Source organism: Macrosteles quadrilineatus, unplaced genomic scaffold (assembly GCF_028750875.1).
Source record: "Macrosteles quadrilineatus isolate MER2022 unplaced genomic scaffold, UCM_ALF_1.0 Scaffold_1__1_contigs__length_201487025, whole genome shotgun sequence".
NCBI classification, from domain to species: domain Eukaryota; kingdom Metazoa; phylum Arthropoda; class Insecta; order Hemiptera; family Cicadellidae; genus Macrosteles; species Macrosteles quadrilineatus.
The window spans coordinates 161,051,361-161,074,526 of record NW_026542594.1 but is presented as its reverse complement, the minus strand read 5'-3'; the positions used below and the strand labels follow the sequence as shown (position 1 = coordinate 161,074,526).

Here is a 23,166-nt window from a genome sequence, read left to right as displayed (position 1 = left end):
GGAAACAAAACTGATATTTCCACACAAAACTCAAACTCAAACATTTAGACGATATCATTATGTTTTCCATTTAAACTATGGTATACTAAACTCCCCCTATACACTATATATAAAGGGGGAGAAAGAAAAAATAGTACACGGCACTTACCTAGTCTACAATCTAAAAATAGTATTACTATTTGTACTAAGAAGATAAAGGGGCTTAGCGATTGATCTTGTAATTAGAAAACTACACGATTCTGCAGAGGCGGATGCTTAGACAAAGGAAACTTTGTTGATGAAAGTAGAAATCGAGGCTTCTTTTGAGTCTGGTAGAACTTTCTATTGTAGTTAATGCGTCCATTACAGCAGTGGGGGAAGTTTTGAGCTGTAGTGGACTTTTGAACGTATTGCATATTTATATTTTCATTTCCGTGAAAAACTTTCTGTTGGTGTTATAAGCTAGCAAAACAAAAACATTTATAATTTCCTTTTGAGTCACTATTTTGGGAAACATTTTACAGCTCTTTGTTCAAGTATTTTTCTTAAGAATTGTTTTTGTTATAGTTAATTGTTGAAAAATAAGCACAAACTTACCATTCACACTTGGTGTGTAAGATGAATTAAATTATGTAGGGAATACTACTACTCTGTACAAATTATCTAAGGGTTAAAATCCACAGCACTAATATTATCTATCTAGACTTCACTAATATAAATTATTTGACTGGAGAAAAGTTGACACAATGCTGAGAAATATTGTTTTGCTGAAGGAAAACACAATATTGTCGAAAATAACGGCAGGAAATATTGAATGGTTGTTTTGAAAGACAACAAGAAACTGAACTCCGTCATCGGACACAATACAGTCGTCAACCTGACTAGATCCTGTCATTGACCACATATGTCTATCTTGGTCACCTGCCACACATTTAATGACGGACTTCAACACACTCAGACACAATTGACTTTGTCATTGACCACGAATGCCACAAATTTGTTATTTTGGAACAAACTGTAGACGAAAAACATCGTAAGCAGAAACATGACAGGCGTCATGAAATCACACATACTTGCTGGAGTGAATCATTGTCCACATATGTGTCCATTGTTCGTCTGACACACATGATAGCGTTAAGATATCGTACACTGCACATGTGATGGTTGTTTCGATGATCATTTTCATTTTAGGTGTAGCTAAACTTCAGTGTCTATTGAAATCAATTTCCGTTTATAATATTGATCATGTATGTTATCCTTAAAATATCAGTAAGGCCTTGTGCAAACCTCTTCAATTTATCACATTTCGTTGCCTAGAGGATTGTTTTTTATACATTTTTATTTGTTAGTTTTAAAAGGTATTTATTCAATAGTTATACTTATGGATATTAGAGGATTACAAACTGTAAATATCCAAAAGCATATCTATTGAATAGATTGAATAGGTACTGCATAACTTTATTAAATAATAAATAATACAATAAAACAATAAACATATAATTTAGACACTTTTCACACAAAATGTATGAAGTATTTTTATTTGTTCATCGGTAACGCTTCATCAGGTGTCTAAATGTGGTGACCTAATGTTTATCTCCAATTCAAGGGCGAAATGTATGGTGTTATTTCTTCTTATTTGCTTAAATCTTTTGTGAAAAGTCGTAGTTAAAATACATGTTGTTTTTTCTTACAGATAATTGTAAAAAACAAAAAGGAATGTCATCAAAACACACAATCGTTTCTGGACATAAACATTAGATTTTGGTCACAGTTCTTATACAAAGGGGTATTTTGTTGACTTAAATTAATTTGCGAATCATCTTATTTCTTGATAGTTTGCACAAACAGTTTATTTCACCATTTTATTTGGCCCACTATTTGACCCATTTTTGCTCACTCCAAAAAACTTAAAACAACACAAAACTTTAGTATTAGTCGACATTAGATAGTAAAAGGACAAGGGTTTGGACCATGCGCTCAACATTCAACAAACACGTTAAAATTTCTAATGGCGTAGAAACACAAGTGTAAGAGAACAAACTGACCAGATTTATTATTGTGAACACCATTGTATTGAATATTTGTTTACTTTCATGACACTTCGTTACTACTAATGTAAGATTTATTAGTTATCACATAAAAATAAATGCAGTAATCTGCTAGAGTGTCCATTACAAACTTAGGAATAATATGAAACTTTAAAATCGACTTGGCAAAACCTACCATTATCATTGTTCTACTTTTCATAAAAAGTGCACTAGTTGCACAAATAACTATTTGCTGTGGCAAGGAGGCATTAGATGGAAGTGGGATACTGATCAAGTGTTTCTATTTGTACATTGGGTTTAGGATGAACACTACAAGCTTATTAGCCTAATTATCAGCTTCGAATAGTGCATGAATACATCTCATCATATTGTCTAATATCATGGTTTGATAGGTGTACCATGTTGGTTATAGTACAGTGACGTCTCATACATTGTTGCTCCACGAGAACTCTCAACTCTTTGATTTTTAAATTACTTTTATGATTTAATCATTACTTACAGAACTATAGGATAAGCAATCGTTTACAATTATGTATAGTTAAATTTACCCTAAGTCATTTTAATATAGTAGAAAAATAAGAAACAAATGGTAAGTGGCACCAGCCTTTTACATTGAATGTATAGAAGCATACATCGGTCTATACATTATCTTAATGGGACCATAAATGATGATAAATTGATTTAAAATTTGTTCTTCCTTTATACCGTGCATTGTGTATATATACAGGGTGTCAAAAAAAAAAACATCTCAGGACTTTGGGAAATGAATCCCCATACTAAAAGGAAAAAAAAAGTTTATGGAAAGGTATCTCCGAAAATGCATATTTACTTAGATATCCACCATTTTGTTTTTTAAACAAAACTATTTTTATCTGTGAAGTTTTTATTCGATGATTATGAAATTTAGTAAACACGTTAAAATACACAAGACCTATAATAGAAAAATATTATAGTTGTTCCGATTGTAAATTTCAAAATGGCGGCCGTTTGAACTTTTCTAACTTAAATAACTCAAAAACGGCTAATTCTATGAAAAAATTTCAAGAATTTTTTTTTTAATTTTTAATTCCTTAAGGGTTCCCCGACTAACCATTAATCTTTGCCTTATTTTTACACAAGAAATGTTATATTTCAGTTATCTTTCATTCGATCTTTTTGATCTTGAAATCTTTTGATAAGGAATTAAAAATGCAAAAAAAGTATTCTAGAAATTTGTTCATAGAATTAGCCGTTTTTGAGTTATTTAAGTTAGAAAAATTCAAATGGCCGCCATTGTGAAATTTACAATCGGAACAACTATATTATTTTTTTTTATTATAGGTCTTGTGTATGTTAAAATGTTTACCAAATTTCATAATCATCGAATAAAAAACTTCACAGATAAAAATATTTTTTATAAAAAACAAAATGGCGGATATCTGGGTTAATATGCATTTTCGGACATACCTTCCCATAAACTTTTTTCTTCCTTTTAGTATGGGGATTCATTTCCCAAAGTCCTTAAACGTTTTATATGAACACCCTGAATACCGGTCATAGCATTAACGGGTTGGATAATTTTTAATACCCTTAAACTTTGATTTCTGTTCCTAAACAGTACATCCACCAATGTGCAAATATAAAAATGTCCCCCCCCCCCAAATAACTGTTATCATTACTACTTAGTGCTCTCTTAATAATCCTCACTGCTGAGTTTATAGGTTAATGCTATTAAATTTCCCCTTATAACTTTCCACAAGCAAGTAAAACTATAAGGTTTCCTTTCTGACGATGTAGAATCAAAGCAGTTTGTAATATCCGGAATATGGCGTAACTGAATTAAGCTACACACACTCAAGCAGCGCTGTAACACTTCTGCATACGAGCAGACTAATATGTTTATATTATTATTTGCGAGGATGGTTATAAGATTAATTTTTAAATATACCGATTCATTAATATAGTACTGCTAATAAAATAACCAAATTATTTTTACTAAAGTCTCTTTGTATATTATTTTGCGGTAGGTAAAATATTGTGTACATAAAATTCAGGATTTATTGCTGTATAACAATTTATAGTTGGATTAGCCACAAATTTACGTACACTTGATAAGTAACAAGCGTAGTAGCTATTTTCATTTGGATACCTGTAATATAATATTTAAATATATGTAAAAATATTAGATTTGTTTAGTTACATTGCATAGCATTATATATTTAAAAGGAAGGAAATCCTAACTGATTTATTGCATATAATATGGTAAGTGGGTGTCTGGTGTAAGCATATACACTGAACTTGTAGCACCCTAAACCTATCTGCTGTCTTATTTGGAAGACTATATTCAAATGAGTTGTAAGTATACTCAACTGTTAATTACACGTTTTTATAAGTTAGTCAGTTCCAAATTTGTGTATAATATAATAATTACTTTTGAACGAATGCAGAAGACAGTGTCAATAGGTACTTTTTAAATACACACGCACATATGTAAACTAATGCCGTCTCTGACTTATTTTGGTAAGTCCAAAAGTAATGTCCTGAGTTTGATATTTAGTAGTCAGACTATAGATATTTTATATGGTGTAGAATAATCTGAAATAATAAGGGAAACCTTTTAAATACCGTTACAGTTATGAAAACTTATGATAAATGCTATACCAACGATATTACGACTTAAATAAGAAGAAAAATATCCATTTATATTGGGATTTTATATAGAATCATGTATATTGCAGAGCCTTGATTTCAGACGCAGAAATAAATTGGATTTAGAAAGGAAGAGGGTGCTTTAATTTCCTGACGCGAATGATATTACTGCAGAGAGTCCTGGAATCTCGTGCCGCCCTAGCATTATTGCAGAAAACTCTCAGCCTGTTGGCACATGTCCCGTCATGCAGTAATGAAATCCGCGGACAATCAAATGGGTAAATCCTCCATCAATCTAGTCTACAACTTGCTCTACGGCATCGACACACTATACAGTATATGTCTACTGTTAAGAAAAAATAAACTATTAAACAATAACCAAGTCGCACAGTACCCATCGTCGGTGGCTTTGATTTTAAAACACGATCGGTTACACAAGGAGTTTTTTTAGGTGTTGAAACATCAGGCAAACAATTTCTCATAAACATATTATAATACAAAACGTGTTAAAACAATGTATAACCAAAAACATTGTGCATTAAAACAACAAAATTTCTTACTTTATATATTTACTAGCTGTGTGCCCGTTCTACGCACGGGGATCTTATCATAGTCAGTTAAAACCTTCTTATATAAAGCACAGCAGTTGGTTCCCACATAAAAGAATTATTCATGAAAATATATTAAGAATATATTTCAATATATAAAAATTTCTCAAAATATAGTTAATATATATAGTTGTACAAATATATAATTCCATTCTATATTCCTAATATAGTATAAATATACAAAGAAAATAGTTGGCATTATGTATAAATTTTATACTTTAGAACATATATTATAATGTATTTTAAATATAAATCGAATATAAGTTTATTATAAATTAATCGTATTTCTCATAATACATTTTGAATATATTTATTAAAATATATTTAAAGTGTATATTGTATGTTATATTTATAATATATCTTTGTAAATATATTTCATATAATATTTAAATATATTTTAAATATAGTTTAAGAGTATTCAACGTTTTACATTTATATTTTAAATGTATTTGTTCAATATATTAAAAATATATTTTAACATTTACATTTCTAATACAAAATAGATTTATATTATAAATATATTCCACATTTATATCCGGCCATATTGTTTTAATTATGTTCAGTTGAGCAGTGTTGTGCCGGCGATAGGTGGGTGTAGGACTGCGTCCGTAGGTTATATGTTGTGGACTTAACAGATATATGCGTATCTACAGGATTTTCGCTGGAGAAATAAGAAAGAGTATGCATGAAAGTGTCTTGTGTTTAAATGTGTGTGTGATTATTAGGCCAGGCAACAAAAATTAGTGCTAATTTGGACCTAACCTCAAAAAATGAGTGTTAGTCATTTAGGTTACGGCCTAGTTGCACGATTCTAGCTTAAGGCAATATACCTAATATGCGTATCTGTAGAATGTTTGCTGAAGAAACAAGACAGAGTATAAGTGAAATTGTCTAGTGTTTAAATATGTGTAATTATTAGGCAAGTCAATAAAAATGAGTGCTAATTTGGACCTAACCTCAAAACATGAGTGTTAGTAATTTGGATACGGCCTAGTTGCACGATTTTACGGTAAGTGGATCAACTGTTTATAAATTAGAATATATACGGTACATTTACCAATAAAAAATAATCATTCAATCTATTTTTACAAACAGCATTCTAGCCTATTTTGTAAATATGTGCGCGAGTCTGAATTTTTACTACTATAGTAACGATATCAGGCCGGCCTACATCCCGAATGAAGCAAATCTGTGTAATTAGTAAACCTAAAATACTACGATAATACATTTGGATAAAGCTTCTCTCAATTAAAAGCATAACATTTGTCCATAAAAGAGCTGTCTAAGTAGTCCTAAATTATAGGCCTGGTTTTGTTCAACCCGCCGAATGTTAAGCGTCGTAAAAGCGACTCATAACACACCACCGCGGTGTTATGCGTCGCTTTTGCGACTCACAAACACTGTTTAAAAAGCTGTATATATTATTAATATATTTGAAATACATTATATTAAATATATTTTTAATATACTAGCCCTTTTCCATATTTAAAATATATTATAAAAACACATTTGAAATATATAATTTATATATAAATACCACAAATGAAATATAACTGAATATATTACTCGGTCCCATAATTTGCATATTTAAAATATATTGACAATATATATTAGCAAATATATAGCTTTATATTTCAAATATATTTTTTTTTTATATTTTCAATATAAATTTTCTATGTGGGTTTGCATACTTTCAGATATGCTGACAAAACTATTCCTTCGCAAATACAGTATCTGACAGTTTCAAGCCAAAACTAATGCTTCGCAATTAAATGTCACCCGGATCTTGTTGGTCCATATGTTATATCCAATGATTAAACTAAATAAACGGGTTCAGCATTCTGACACATACTTTCTCCCATAAGTTTGTCAACAACCTTTATCATGTGTAAGCGGTGAGAGTAAATATACGGAAATGGGATTTGTACAATTTTGTTCAGAATTTAAAGGACTATAACATAATGGTTAAAAGTATTTAAGGTACTACAGTACCTCAACCTCTTAATTTATCACTTTATTCGGGTTGACATTTTCATTATCAAGGCGCTCTTGTCCTTTCCGTGAAACATTGAGAAACAAGGACATTAATGCGTTACCATCATACATACACACAAAAATACCGAACTTAATTAGGGAATCTGCTACGCTTTAAGCATAAAAAGGTACATATAAAATTAGTACTTGAAATCTTTGTTAATGACATAAAATTTGATCATAACAATTTATATTTGCTTGGACCGGAGATGACTCGAAATTCTGTGGAAATGCTATCTGAACACATCAATTAAATTGAATAGGCCTACGCCTGTAATAAATAAGGTGCAACACCAACGATAACTAATTTGTAAATTACTGTGATGTGTTGGTACGTAAAAATGATTCTTGCTGCTACTAAAGGTTAAAAGGAAAAGAACCAGTACCGTACCAAAAACCAACGTTTACAGTTAAGAACTGTAGTACAGCCGACCAATTATATGCGTTAATCAAGGTTATTCATCTCTTGGTTTTGGATTTTCTCGTAAAACGTTATCGGCAATCAAAGTTATTTCCCATTAATTGCTTTATTTGTACACAACTCTATCGGTGTCAGTTTGAAAAAAAAACCTTATACAACATAACTTTCTGTTATTTAATAGATTACGTATTCTCTAAACAATGGTTGCTGGTATATATATTAACATTATAAGGAAATGTGACAAAAATCACACAACGTTGGGTTTTTGGACGTTTATAATTTTATTTCTTTATCAAGGATCGTTGTCGAAAGGGTTGTTATAAATAATTGGGTAAGCATACGTACCACACGTACCCAAGAGAAGGGCTATGAGCCTATTGGCTGTATGGTCCAGCGATTGCATCACACGGTGAGTAGGAACTATTGACTTTATATAGTCAATGGTAGGAACAGAAAGTGACACATTGGAAAATCGAGTTCAGCATCATCCGTAAACCTCTGTTACAATCACCCACTGCAGTTGTAATATTTTGCTTTACACTTTACACAACCGCCATTGAAGAGCCGTCAATGAGTAGAACATTGTTTCTAAGCTATTGGCGACGGTCATTAGTAAATTTAAGTTTCCCAGCCGTATACAACACTGATTCAATCTTGATTCAATGTCTTCTTTCTGGTTATCAAAACTCCAAAACAATTTTATACACATATTTCTGGTTCCTGACCTGGATGATGCCTAGTTATTTAATTTACGGTTACACTATATTATTCCACTTGCGATTAATTAAATCCTTTATGTAATAAAAACGTTTTTAATCTCACTTGGATGGGATTTGCCTTCAAAACGTGATCGGAAATGGTTGTGGTGTTTGTAAACAACATTTGCAAACATTTCAGTGACAGCTAGAAAAAATAATCTTGATCCGAACAGCTGTTCGTTGTTTCATAGATGATTATGTGATACAAATTGGAAGAAAACTTGACAAAAATCGCACAAAACTGCATTTTTGAACGGCCGTAATTTTAATTACAAAGTAGTGAGACCATATTTTAATGGCTAAAGACACTCTCGCCAATCCAGTGAATACATTAAAATGACTTGGGTCTTGATAGGTACTCTCGTTTTCCTGGAGAAGATTGCGTAAAATGCCATCTTGAGTGTGTCAGACAGACAGACAGACAGACAGACAGACAGACAGACAGACAGACAGACAGACAGACAGACAGAAATTTAGATGAGACTTGTTTCGGCTTCTTTAATGTATAAAACGTAAAAATAACCTAAAAATGTATGATTCTGAGCAATGTACAGACAAAACTCTAATTTTATTTATATAGGTAAAAATATACAGCAAACAAAAAAACAAGATCGGTGACACACGGAGTTTTTTTCGGGTGTTAAAACATTATGAAAACATTTTTTGTTATACATATAATAATACAAACACGTATTAAAACCATGTATAATCAATACAATTGAACATGAAATCAACAAAACTATTACTTTACATATTTATAAAAATATATAGCAAACAAAAACAACAACACCACCGGTGACTCACGTAGCCAAGTTTCGTGCTACGCGACTCTTCGGGCTATAACTGATTAATTAGGTTTCAGATCAAAATAATGTTCAATCGGTTCCTAGATAAATGCACGTTACTGTGTCCTAGATTGTTACTCCTAGCTGCCGGCTGGCGATATCACATATTTTATAGGCCTATATAAACAAATGCGCCCAGAGGACACCTCCATGGTGTCACCGATGGAGGGTTAGCTAGGCAAAGGACGATTTGAAGACACTCTTCTTGACTCTATATATATATATATATATATATATATTTATATATATATATATATATATATATATATATATACAGTCCACTCTTATTAATTTAAACACTCAGTTAATCGAAACTTTCGATAATTCAAAATAAAAGCTCAGTACGTAGAGAATCTCTTGATATTTCACATTTTTACCATGCACTTTGATACACTAGGTATTTCAAAGTTTGGAACATGCAGTAATTCAAAGTTTCGTCGACAAACACTGTATAGTACGAAGTCACGCAGTAATTCGAATTTTCGTCAGCAAAACATTCTATAGTTCAAAGTCAGGGATCCCTTCATGTTTTACAGTATGTTTCCACAACTATTCTACAATCTAGATACAGGGTGGCGCAGATGGATCAGGTGGTTTTAAAATACTTGCCAAACTGTCAATTTTAAAGGTATTGGATTGAAATAAAGTGCAAAACGTGTAGTTACAATGGAAGTTTATTGACAAAAAATTAGTTAAGTTAGTTTTTAAAAATTACATCCATCAAATGCCTTCCTTCTCGAGCGACCCATTCTTGGAGTCGGTCCTTGCGGTTCCGCATTGCTCGCTCAAGCACATCACCATGAATTGATGTGATTTCGTTGTGAATTGCAGCCTTAAACTCCTGAATGGTCCGGGGTTGTTCATGAAGACCCTTGCTTCAGGAGTTGAAGGCTGCAATTCACAACGAAATCACATCAATTCATGGTGATGTGCTTGAGCGAGCAATGCGGAACCTCAAGGACCGACTCCAAGAATGCGTCGCTCGAGAAGGAAGGCATTTGATGGATGTAATTTTTAAAAACTAACTTAACTAATTTTTTGTCATTAAACTTCCATTGTAACTACACGTTTTGCACTTTATTTCAATCCAATACCTTTAAAATTGACAGTTTGGCAAGTATTTTAAAACCACCCGATCCATCTGCGCCACCCTGTACAAAAATGTTTAAAACACTGAAATGGTAGCAATATTGATGAATCAAGGACATTTTACTTTCAAGCACGTGTTTAGTTGTTCTACATATTTGTAAAAGCTGTTAAATGACAGATAGGTTTTATTATTATACATAATTTCTTGTATCACTTGTATTATAGTACAGTATTTACTTTACGATATGTAATTAGAACTCTCTGGTTCTCATCTCGGCAATGGTCAAGTGTTTAAACATTATTATTATTTGAGAATCTACTCTAAGTGAAAATATCCCTTGGGACTAGCCTAAAAGTAATGAGTGAAAAGGTTCTGAACTATATCTTACCAGAATAGAATGTGAAAGTATGACTTTAAGAACAACTTACATTGCAAGTTTAACTGGCCATTGTGTAATATAAAATCTAAAGTATGAAATTTATGTGTAAATTATTCCAAATTATCTTTTCCACCCAAATTTATTTAAATATGTAAATAATAAAACGTATCACTTTAAAGCTAATGCTAATTGGAATAGGCAACTTCACCATGTCGTTTATTATATGTAAGCTTGTAGAACTATTCGTGAGAGTTTAAAATTTGACCTACGGCAAAATTGTATTACTACTGACCGTTCCAAAAACAAATATACAGGAGTTACCAAAAACCTATACAACAAATTATTAGTGAACCGATCTTTACAGTTTACGCCTAAACATTTAGCTTTATAATTCTCCGTTGCATCATATAAGTTAAACTTTGTTATAAGTCGTTAAACATCTTTTATTACTGTTTAAGTGTAAAAAAAGGATTTTTAGACGTATTTTGACTTGTACAAGAAAAATTATTCCAGAATTTTGTTTTTTATTTAAAAAGTGATTTTAACCTTTCTAAATTCCTTAGTAAGCTTGAACTAAGAAAAAAACGGACTTGCTTTTACGGCTAAGAGGATTACACTAGAAGTGGTGTATCAATTCAATGACTCACAGCTTGTTTCATAATTAATTAAGACATGAAAGGGGTAAAGAAGCGTGTCTACTGCGATTTCCCTGACTATGAGCATAATGAGAATAACAGAACTTACGATTAAATGCACAAACGTACTATCTAATGACATAGGCTGTTAAATTTCCACCAACCTCATTTAAAAAACTTGCAACTAAACTTTAGTTTTGGTAATAGATGTAACGTAGATTTCTTCTTTAAATTCTTTTCAAGACATTTAAAGGTAACCCGTCAGGTATTGATATTTACGACGGAAGAGAAATGAATTACGATATTCTGTCAAAACACCTTTTAGCGCTAACACCCTATCAACGTTAGATTTATTCTGGATCCTTCAACTTGACAAATAAACAACGCTTTTGGAACAAACACCTAAACGGTCGTTGATATCTTGGATTATTCGGTATTTAGAAATACAAGTCGGATATACATTCTTAATGAGGTTGGAATTAATGTATTGACTAGAGCTGCAGCTGACCAGATAATACATTTAATTAGCTAGAACATTAGTTTTTCAACCCGACGACCGATGCTAGCCGAGTCTAGCATTGAAAATTCAAATCATGTAGCAAAATGTTGAATGTATATACTTGTAATTGTGCACACATAGTTGAAATGAGTAAAAAAATGCCTGCCGATCGGCAATATATTATATACTACTTTTAAAGCTTCCGGGAACATATTTTTAAGTAATACTATATGCGGATTCTTCAAATTTTTACAAATCTGTTCTAGAAACAATGTCTGGCCACGAAATGGTCTAATTTGATTGTCCTACTGTACAAAACTGCAAAAATACAAATTCCAAGAATACACTGCTCAAATAAATCAGATCGAGCTATCACTATAGGGTTAATGAAACACAACCCCTTGTAATGCTTGTATTAGACCTCCTACAATGCCTCGAAAGAGCTGTACATTTTATAGCTTTAAAATCTGTGTTTTCTATTTGGTTAAAATCTAATTTTAAAATATACGAAACACTTACACTACAATTAGGGAATGATTTGACTGGACATAGTATTCATACTAAACAGATCATAAATACTGGCATAATAAGTAGGCTTATAGAGAATGAAAATCTAGAGGATGCAAAATAGTATAAATATAGTACCAGAAACTAATATGATCATGTGAATCACTGTTGCCACAGTCAAAACATTTGTGTACCAGCAATATGATTTTATTTATCAATTCAAAGAATCAAAACATCAGTAACACATTGTGAATGTGAAGTATTTTGTAATAATTGTTTAAGTATTTCAACCAGAGAGGTAAAGTTGAAACCCATTGAGCTGAATGTATAAGAGTAACGAGCCATCTTGGGCGGCCCCGGCACGTGATCCAGGTTACAATCATTGCTCTAGCCTGTAATACGTCCCAAGCCGAGTGACTGAAGCAAGGTGTAATTCAATGTACCAAGCGTTGCTTAGCAACAGGGCCAGTTGTGAACCCCCCCCCCCCTCTCCTCCGTAATCTCTTCAATCGTAAATATTATTAAATTGTCTGCACGACTAAAGGCATCAAATTAAACTGTGAACTTGAAGTCATTGTTATGCGACGACGGATCTGTCATCATTTCCTCGCTCTTCTGATTTGCTCTCTGATCGAAAACATTCCTACTTATTTGTAAAGTTTCTTGAAACCGGGTTTGACTCGGAACAAAATTAAATAAGGAAAAGTCTTCGTGATTGATTAAATTACGAACCATTTCAGGATAACACGAAGAGACGGTTTACAGTGTTTTAATTGACACCCGTTTTTTATAATAGCTAGGGCTAAGGTGAAAACTTTTGAAAGATAATATGGACACAATACATATATAGAGAGACCTGCAGACTAAGCGAAATTCAATAGGTTTTTTTTTTATTGGGCATTCGCATGGTTTAAGTATGAAAATTGTTTAACCCTAATTTTTTTAAACTTTAAGAACCCACATCGCGTTCGCATTGCCCGATCTTGCTGGTTCGCGAACTCAATCAAGTTTATCCAGCTTTACACATTCATTTCAAAAAACACTCCCCCATACATATTAGTACATATGTGGAACATATGTACATGTATGGAAAAATGTGAACTAATATTGGTTTTAGCCTCTGCAGGTATCAAAATGTGAAAGTATTTTGATCCCGGGTCTACGGTACCAGTCATTACATATAAGAAAATTCGCTATAATGAACATTATTTATGAACACGTCAAGGACACGTGAGTTTTCAATTCCTTTACTAAAATGGCTTACAATAAAGGCAGAGATGTTAGGCGAGGCATCAAGAACGGACCTCCCTGGAATATTTGTCGGAGAGAATCTTTACCATTCAAACCACATCGGGACAAGTGTTTGATCAGCTCTCCCGTGATGTCCATGGAAAATTGCTTTTGGCTGCTTTAGAAATCTTTGAGCGCCACTAATTTAAATGATTTCATACCCTTGGACCATCATTGCAAACATTTTATTTCTTAAGTGTGTAATCCTATACATTAATAGGCAAGCATGTATTTTTTTAAAAATTTTATGTCAGCCCGTGTGCATCGAAGGGAACATATACGCATACTGTTAGAAATATATTTCCTTTAGATGTGCAGAATCCCTTTATAAATACAATTATACTAAAAAGGCACAAAGAATGAATTACAAATAAAAAAAACATTAGATTAGCCTTGGGTTGCCATGCTGGTGACGAAATAACAACGAAATATAAATAGAAAATCTAAACAAATGGAAGAAATTCCAATCACATGGTTTTTTATTTACAGCGTGGGATAAAAATAGAGAATTATGAAAAGATATATTGACGAATACTTGAATAGAACGGATACCTGGATCATAAACATAAACAAAAGACGTTTTTGGTACGAAACCTAAACTAATCCTATGCTAATAGAATTAATTCACATATGGTTTTGTTTGCTTTCGGGCCAAAAACGTCATTTGTATATGTTTATGATCCATACCGGTCTGTTCAATTGTTCGTGCATATTTTTGGTCGAGTTTCAATATATATTTTTGGGCGACATCTAGTAATATATAAAAGAGTGTTTAACACAAAAGTTTGTGACCCTAAATATAGAATAAACGTGTTTGCATTACTCTTATGCTAGACAATATACATTTAGGGTTTAGCCTTTTCGAGGAAGATAATGAAATTAAAGAACGAATACTATTACCATATATTTTACGTTTTACGCTTTTAGTCAGTGAAGTTTTCATATTATTAGCACAGAAAGGCTTTCGAAAAGCACAGTATTTGTTTATTTTTTTACATACATGCTAACTACTAACCGATACTCGATATCGACTTGCTAGTTGACTAAACAGATCGCGCTTTTTCCACTTTCTCTGTACTTCACTTCTCTGTAATCTCAGTATACAAAGAGAAATGACTGCGCTTATTTTATCTCCTCTCTGATGTTGCGCCATTACACTGATTTATTTTTGTCTCTACATTTAATCATAGATATAGCCTTTCCGGAGTTTTCCTTTATTAAATTCTCAGTGTCATCTTATTATCCAGTTAGCCCTGTGCTGCTTAGTGGAAAACATTTAAATTTTAGAGTCTTATTACAGCGTTACAGCGTTAACATCATAATCCTAATATTTTTATGATGTTTTGGCAAAATATTAAAAACGCTGGATAGTAGTAGCCCTTATAGAATAATGTTTAAAGACGCAGTGCATTAAATATAAAAAAATATTTTAGTATTTTATGATTTTCTACCTTGTATTCAATTAATCATCCCCTGGGTTATTATATGGTTATTTATTATTCGAATTGTGGATATTTATAGGCACGCACTGTGGATGTGATGCTCCCTGGTGTGGCTTAACGACCGCACCAGTGAGTACTATGACTATCCGCAGTACTATCCTGGTAATTAGACCAATTAGTTAATTACAAGGGAAAATGTGGTTCAGATTCCACTATAAACTATAGGTCCCTTAGTTGCCATTGTCTGTCATTGACAGCTGTGTCTAAGGAACATGTCGGTCTTAGTAACTAACAAGATTAGAAGATCGCACCACTCATCCTACACTCATCCTTCACTCATATTTCGAAATACGCACATAGTGGCGTCCCCATAATTGATATAATTCATTGGTTAATAGTTGGCAGTTGACTCTACATACAGCTGTTCTAGATCGGTAGGTTTATCAGTAATGATACTAGCTGATCTTAGTCACCAGCAAAATCATTGTAGTGATAAAATGATGATACTTACCCGTGTCCGTGTCGGCCCCAGGAACTCCCAAGCTGTTGGAGTTGTCGTTGAGGAACGCCTCCGTGGAGCTTGTGAATGTCTGGGGCGAGAGGGTGAGATCTTGTCCACTCTCGGACTCGAACAGGTCAAACGTCGTCGAGTTGGCTCCGTTACCTGTAAAAGGAGTACAAATTACAATATAGCAGAAGTTTAGCTAAAAAGTAGACTACAAGAACCCAGCAATCAAATGTTTTATGAGTGCTACATATATTTCTATTTCCCCAGGATACAACACACGTATCTCTGTTGATGCGTACTAAAATATATCCTTCCAAGTAGATTTAGGACTTAAATTGTCACTATTAAATACGATAACACCTTCAAATTTTCTTAAATTGGGTAGGTTTATGATGTTAATATATTGAGTTAACTATTGATTTTGTCAAGTTTATTAATATACAACCTGTCTAGAGGTACGACTGAGTTGGTCGACAGATGCAGATTTGTCTACGGTATGCACTGCACTGTGGCCAGCAGGACTGACCAGTGGACAGTGGTCAGTGGGCCACGGGAATGTTAAATTACCAAGTCGCATACCTGGCCGGCGTTATTGATGTCCAACATTCCCCTGTCCAGTTAATTCTACCTTCGCACTTTATACCCCTTCCCTCTCAACCAGAACACACTATATTGGCAGTGAAGTTAGATATAACTGTTGCAAAAACTAATCAAAGTGTTTTCTGAGTTTGATTTGCAGCTCTGTTAAAGTGGTTCGTGACATTTCTCAATGTGGTGTAAATTTTTTTTTTTTTCAACTAAAAAGATAAATACTTGGATAGTAGCAGTTTAAATATAGTAATTCCTAAACACTGAACTATTTAAAGGAAGAAACTATTTTAAAATTAAAGTTGCTGGTTCAAAAACGTATTTGAATATTTGTTCATAATATACGAACTTTGATCCGGAATTATACTCGCAATAACGCAGCTGAACGTGTCTATATATACAAGCTTTAATTTGGTACAAAAATTAAGAAATTATGGACACAACCAGCGTGAAAGGGATATCACATTTTATGAAGCCAATATTCCTAATTTAAAGCCTGAAATACAAAACACGATTTTCTGTGATCTAGGTTGAACTTAAAGTAAGATTAGTGTAATTTTCGTACATCGATTCTCGTATAATACATATTGTATCATAAGAAAGAACGGCCGTAAACAAAAGCATGATTGTTTTAAAGTTTTGCTCCCATAAAGGGGATTCAACGCTAGTATAATAATTATAATTGTCCTAATACATTGTAAATGTGTCTATATGTTAAATGTTTTAGAGAATATATTATTTATTCACTTTATTTCCAATAACCAAGCAAGATAAACATTGTAAGGTTATATTAAAGAAAGTCTGAGGAAAGTAATTTCAGACCTCTCCTCCAACAAATCAACGACTTTTGGAAGCTTTACTATCGAAAACTGCCGATCGAGGAAGCCATTTGAAGAGTTGTGAGCTTTTAAAGGAAAACGGAAGCCATTACTGGGGACCGAGGCAACAATGGCCCATTACTGCAGGTGAATAAAGCCGATGGCCATTGTGCGACGACAGGCTGAAGAGCCTTGGCCGCAGTGAGACGACCACAGTGGACACTTAGCCGACCGACCACAACCACGACCACACGAAGCCAACATCTACAACATACACACTGTGCCTTCAATGTTTTATTGTTTCCAAAAACGTTGAGATAGTTTGCAATTTTATCTTACTAATATTATAAATGTGAAAGTTTGTGTGTTTGTTTGTTTGTTTGGAGGCCAATCACGCATAAATTACTGGGTGGATTGGGCTGAAATTTGGTATGATGATAGCTCACATTCCCGATTAACATATAGGCATATTCTTATCTTAAAAATTCCTTTCGGTCTCCGCCCCAGTGGCTCTAGAGTTTCCCATGTTAAACTTATGAGTACTCATATTTAAATAGTCAGCTGTTTCAACTAAAAAGGTTGGTTCTATGATATGCAAAAGCATTAAAAGTTATAAGATTTACCAAAAGGGTGCAGCACTATTTTTTGCATTTATGAAAACAGCTAATTTACTAAGCAGCAACAAAAACCTGTGATACGCAATGAGAACTGACTGTTTACAGTTATGTTTATGCTTTTAATTTCACGAATAATTTGTGATATTTTGTGAGTGTAAAAAATTTATTTGTTTCTATTGTTTGGGTGAAGTGGTAGATCATCATGGCTATGGTAGATGTGTAATACTATAGTATACCGTAAATTTATAGAAGTAAATTTTATCATACTGTGTCCTCTCTCATTGCAAACGCAACGCTTGAGTTAACTGTACTAAGCATTTTATACTGATATGCCAATCCCGTACGAAGGACGGGTACTCTGACAGTGTTTTCATAAATATACTAGATGAAACATCTTAGATTTAAAGTCTCATTGTCTTGGGTGAGACAAGTTAAAGCCATTCTTATTAATTACCGTCACCAAGCCTAAAAATTTTTGATTCCCACTATTATTACGGGATCCAAAACTATTATTTCGTGCACACATCATATTGCAGATATGAGTACAGTTGATTGGTGTATAAGCCGTATTAATCTATTTACTGTCATTAACTATCAAATCGTCAAACAAGGGGGGATGGATTTTACTAACTCTTTCAAATATGATACAATTTGCAACATTGATTTATAGATAGAAGTTAAGTGAATCCTAATAGTAAGGTCACAAGGGACACTTTTATCGGCTTGGAAAAACCTGTAATGTTTAATACAATACGTAATATTATCCGTTATTTATTTATACAGTTTATATACTTATTAAAAAAGAATAAGAGAACAAAGAAGAGGACAGGCCTTTGTATCTTCAGATACCTTGATCTATTATAATAGGGGATGAAACCTATTATTCAAATTGTGGCGGGAGGTTGGCAACGTACCGGACACCCTGCATATTCATCACTGACAATTACCATACGTAACAGGCTTTGCAGCTCAAAACACTCTTCATATCCAAGTTCAATCAGTACCCAACTCCCTTAAATATCCGTAATGTATGCTACTATAGTTAAAACAAACACAACTCAGTAACTGATGTGTTTATTATGTGTGACAAATCACAATTTAACGCAAATTAAAGAAAGTATGTTAATAGATGAACTTGTTATGGAGTAATCTTCAGTAGGTAGTTATTTTGTGTTTTGTCATAAATTTTTTCATTTCTGGATCGACGTAAAATATTAAGTATATTTTAACAGACATTTTCTTCAACCTAGAATCATTGACGACCTCATTTAAAATGTCTTGTATTTCATAATATTTATATGAATACCAAGGCAAACAAATTGTATATTTACATTCGTAAAATGTATTAAACCCTATTGGTTTTATTATAGAAAAACATTTATCAATAATAAGTTGATGGAAGTTAATTTTCAGCCGACTGGTATCTAACTATTTCCATTACGTCATTGTGTTTAAATTAGTATCGTGTTGCTCGGCTTTGATCTGTTTCAGCAAACATTTTGTCACTAATTAATTGTTTGGCTGTCATTGTCTTTGGCTCTTGCTTTACTAGTCTTTTCATGAAAGGTCACCCTGGTTGTTAAAGCTATGATGTTAAATAATTCCTTTACTTCGTCCATTTATTTTGATTATCAATTGTGGGATTATTTATTGATTGCATACTAATATTTATTTATTACATTCGTAACTCATTTATCTTGGCTACTGGATTATTCTTATCCTACATTGTTGTTGATTTGTGAACTTAGGATGGTTACAGAAATTAAACAAAATTAGTTTTTTTGTATTAAAAAACTTTATAACAACAACAATTTAAACATTTATAAAGGTAGAAACTTATTTTTCTCTTTCCATTACTAGGGTAAGGTTATTGCTAAATTTATGAGCAATCGATCAGTTTTGTATTCTATATATTTATAAGTTGATATATAAGCTGAAAAACAGCACTACAGTTAAAAATGGGTTTTAAATTAAGTGGTACTTTACATTAACATAGAAAGTTATGTGTGCTAAAGCTGGGGTTTACATTACAGGACTCTGCTGCTTTGATAAAGTAATATCAAAGGATGCTCTGATGTAATTTAATCCTTTTAAAGTCCTCTTAAGAGAGCTTTTAAAGTATGTTTCCTCTTAAATTAGCATTTCTTTTTATAGACATTTAGTTATAATAATTTTGTTAGTGTACCAACATAAAATATACACATTTTGGCAAATATTTTCTAAATTTATATTTCTATAAAATAAGTAGTTTTCCCATCACACGTTTGATGACGTTACAATAAATATTTCGGCGTAAAATTAATAAACAGATGATCAATAAATAGTAGGCTTTTAATAAGAATTTTTTTTGCACAGAACGAATCACATCATCAGGCTTCTTCAATGTCTCGAGTTGAGGTTGTCGGTGAACACAAAAACACGACACAAAAAACATAAAAGACGAAAACACAGGACATAACACAAATATTTACAACTAGCTAGTACAGGACACAGCGGCACGGGTAGATGCGTGGTCATGACCAGACCATTTATTTCAAAACCCACAAACCCCACAACCAGAAAATGGCTGCCTACAATAGTTTCGCTCATAGATTATCATCTCTCCCTCTTGTGTGCATCTCTCACACCGATTGTGAACAAGACCTCCTTACCATAAAACACATAGCTGGGGCCAAGAGTTACGAAAGCTTGAAAAATTGAGTTGTATGGTTGATAAATTAATCCATAGGCATAAAAACAAACCATCCACCAGACGACGGTAGGATCACCGGTGGACCTTAAACCATTTAATTAGATTTTGCTCTTTTATATGGCCTATTTTAAGTATTTGTATTTTGCTCATGTATTTTCATAGGTACTTACGACCTGTAACGAAAACACCGTGTTGACAGATATCTTGTACTATTACTACATATTGAGATTTAATATTTCCTCCTAACAAAAAATTGAATCTTACCAAAAAATTATGCTAAACATTAAAAACTGTGCTAAGTGGTTTATAAATGTAGTTTGCTAATTCTTGTAATAGGTTGATTGATAAAACGTCATCACTTGGACCCTGGACAAACGGTCCAACAGAGGACTGTGAACATTGCAATCATTTGACGATGAATATGGAACGTCCTAACCATGTTACCTCAGCCCAGTGCGACCACCACAGCCGCGTCGTTATAACAAGGTTTACGGCGACAATAATGGATTGTTCCATTGTTCCTATCAATTAGATTTGTGCCAAAAAAATAATAGTTTTTTCGTCATGGAATGTAAAATAGTATAACAATTTTACCTACGACCGTTTTTTAAAGTATCCGTTTCAGTTCAGTTCTTAGAATTGAAAAGTTTCACATAACAGCATTGTTAACTTACACAACAGCATTGTTTTACTTAACAACACGTATCGGACCAATGAGGTCAAGGATTGAGAGAGAAGAAGTAACATTGTAATGCTTCGAACTTCAAGTAATCAGCTGTTTACCAATTTAATTGTTAACGATTGGTGCAATTAGTGATTGAGTCGTTGCATCAATGACAGCGGCAAAGAGAGGCTATAAACGAACCTCTCTTAGAAGTTTTGAGTAGGAATTATTAGCAATTAAAAACCGGTCCTAGGTAAAGTGGTGTACGCAACTCGCGTAAATAGTGTTCACGACAATCGTAAAAGTTTTTAAGGCGCTTGCCAAGGCTCGTACCTTAAACTTTCTACTCGTGTTGGTAACACTATCTTCACGCTATCGTTGTAGCTACGCTATAGCGCCATCGTTATAGTGCCATCGTTATAGCGCCATCGTTAATAGCGTGAAGATAGTGTTAACGACACGAGTAGAAAATTTAAGGTACGAGCCTTGGCAAGTGCCTTAAAAACTTCTACGAGTTTTTTACGCATACGCAACGGCGTAAACTACTATTAACAACGGACCATTCTACTTCTACTCATTATTGTCGATGTTCAGGTTACATCCTAAAATATATTACTTTTAAATGTGAACGAAACAAGATTTGTAAATCGACTATTGTCAATAGACGAAACTTAAATGGCTTTTAGAAGCTTAGAGCTATTTTAAATATCAACAATTGTCTCGTACAGCTTAGTAGGGGTAAAATATGTCCACGATACTTTTCAGTTTAATCATTGAATATTAAAAAAATAATGTTGTTTCAAAACATTATTTGTTTATGTGTTTTTACGTTTTTCATTGGCTTTTGCCAATTGTAATTCGTTATTAGTCTTCTTTTGCTGGCCGTTTCTTATACACAATAGTTGGTTAGTGTTATGATGAGAGAAAAATGAACTGAAATAATTGAGTTATTTATATTATTAAGATTTTGTAGAGTATTTCGCTATATATAGCAATGTACAATTAGCCTACGTCTACAATCTCTAAACCAGTTAGTCAATTTTTGAAGTGCCTGTCTCTATGCTAGGCATTGCATGTAATACAATTTTAATTTAAAGAATCTATTAATTATCCCTAAGGTAGGTTATCCATGGGTTTAGTGTATTAAGTAGAAACATTACATTGTATTACGTGTTTTTTTCAATGATTACAACATAGGCCAGCTAATATTGTACAGAAAACCAAATTATAAGGTTGATTAAGAATAATCCAACTACATGATCTTTATGAACCTCCCATACAATACTATTACTTAGCCTATACTTTTACCAACACGTTAATCAAATAATAATTTGTTGGTTAGTTACAATTGAATGTGGAATGAACATGGGCATTACGGTTTGATTGTATCGATAATTTAATATAAGAGACCGAGATTTGTGAAATGGGTTTTGACAAAAACTCTGACAGGTTTTCATTATTATGACATGTAGTTGTTTGAAATGAAACTGTGGATGTATCTTATATGGTATAACAGTAAATAAAGCTCCAGTAAATAATTGTATTCTTTATCCCTTTTCTACTAATTCTGATCATGTTACGTTTTCGGCGAATTAAACTGTGTAATTTGGAATAGAAACTGCAAAATTATTTCTAAAACCAACAATATTTTGGATGTTTATAAAACACTTAGCTATGACATAGACGCAGTTGTTGTATACAATATAGATTTAACAAATCAATTGTTTCTCTTAAACAATACCTAAAACAATGTTTGATATGTTAAAGCGATTAAGTCAGTGTTTAATTAAATTTTAACCGTTTTTGTTGATTAACTTAAATTATACAAGCATTGTATGTAATTCAGAAACTAAGGTTTGGGTCGCCTCAGTTCTAATCTAACCCAGTCTAAATGAACCTAACCTTAAAAAGGATTTAAAGAGAATTGTAACATTACAACCTGAAAACACAGTGGTAGCGAACTGAGATAAAGGTAAAGTTTGTGAAAATGTACTTTACTTAAATTTCTGGGAATGCGATAATATCTGATTGCCTACTATGTTGCTGACTTGAGCTGCACAACGTATTGAAATTTAGTTTTAAAATACTAATAATTTAAATACAAGTACAGTGATTT

At 32.7% G+C, this 23,166-nt stretch overlaps 1 protein-coding gene across 4 annotated transcripts in view; it reads right to left on the bottom strand.

The window, feature by feature from the left end:
* The window catches only part of LOC128988600 (serine-rich adhesin for platelets-like), a 271,927-nt gene that overhangs the window by 207,012 nt on the left and 41,749 nt on the right, over positions 1 to 23,166 (bottom strand). For all 4 annotated transcript variants that reach the window (XM_054410025.1, XM_054410056.1, XM_054410046.1 and 1 more), the window contains exon 2: positions 15,675 to 15,827. In XM_054410025.1, the coding sequence (XP_054266000.1) occupies positions 15,675 to 15,827 (153 nt within the window). The remainder of the gene's footprint in view (positions 1 to 15,674; positions 15,828 to 23,166) is intronic.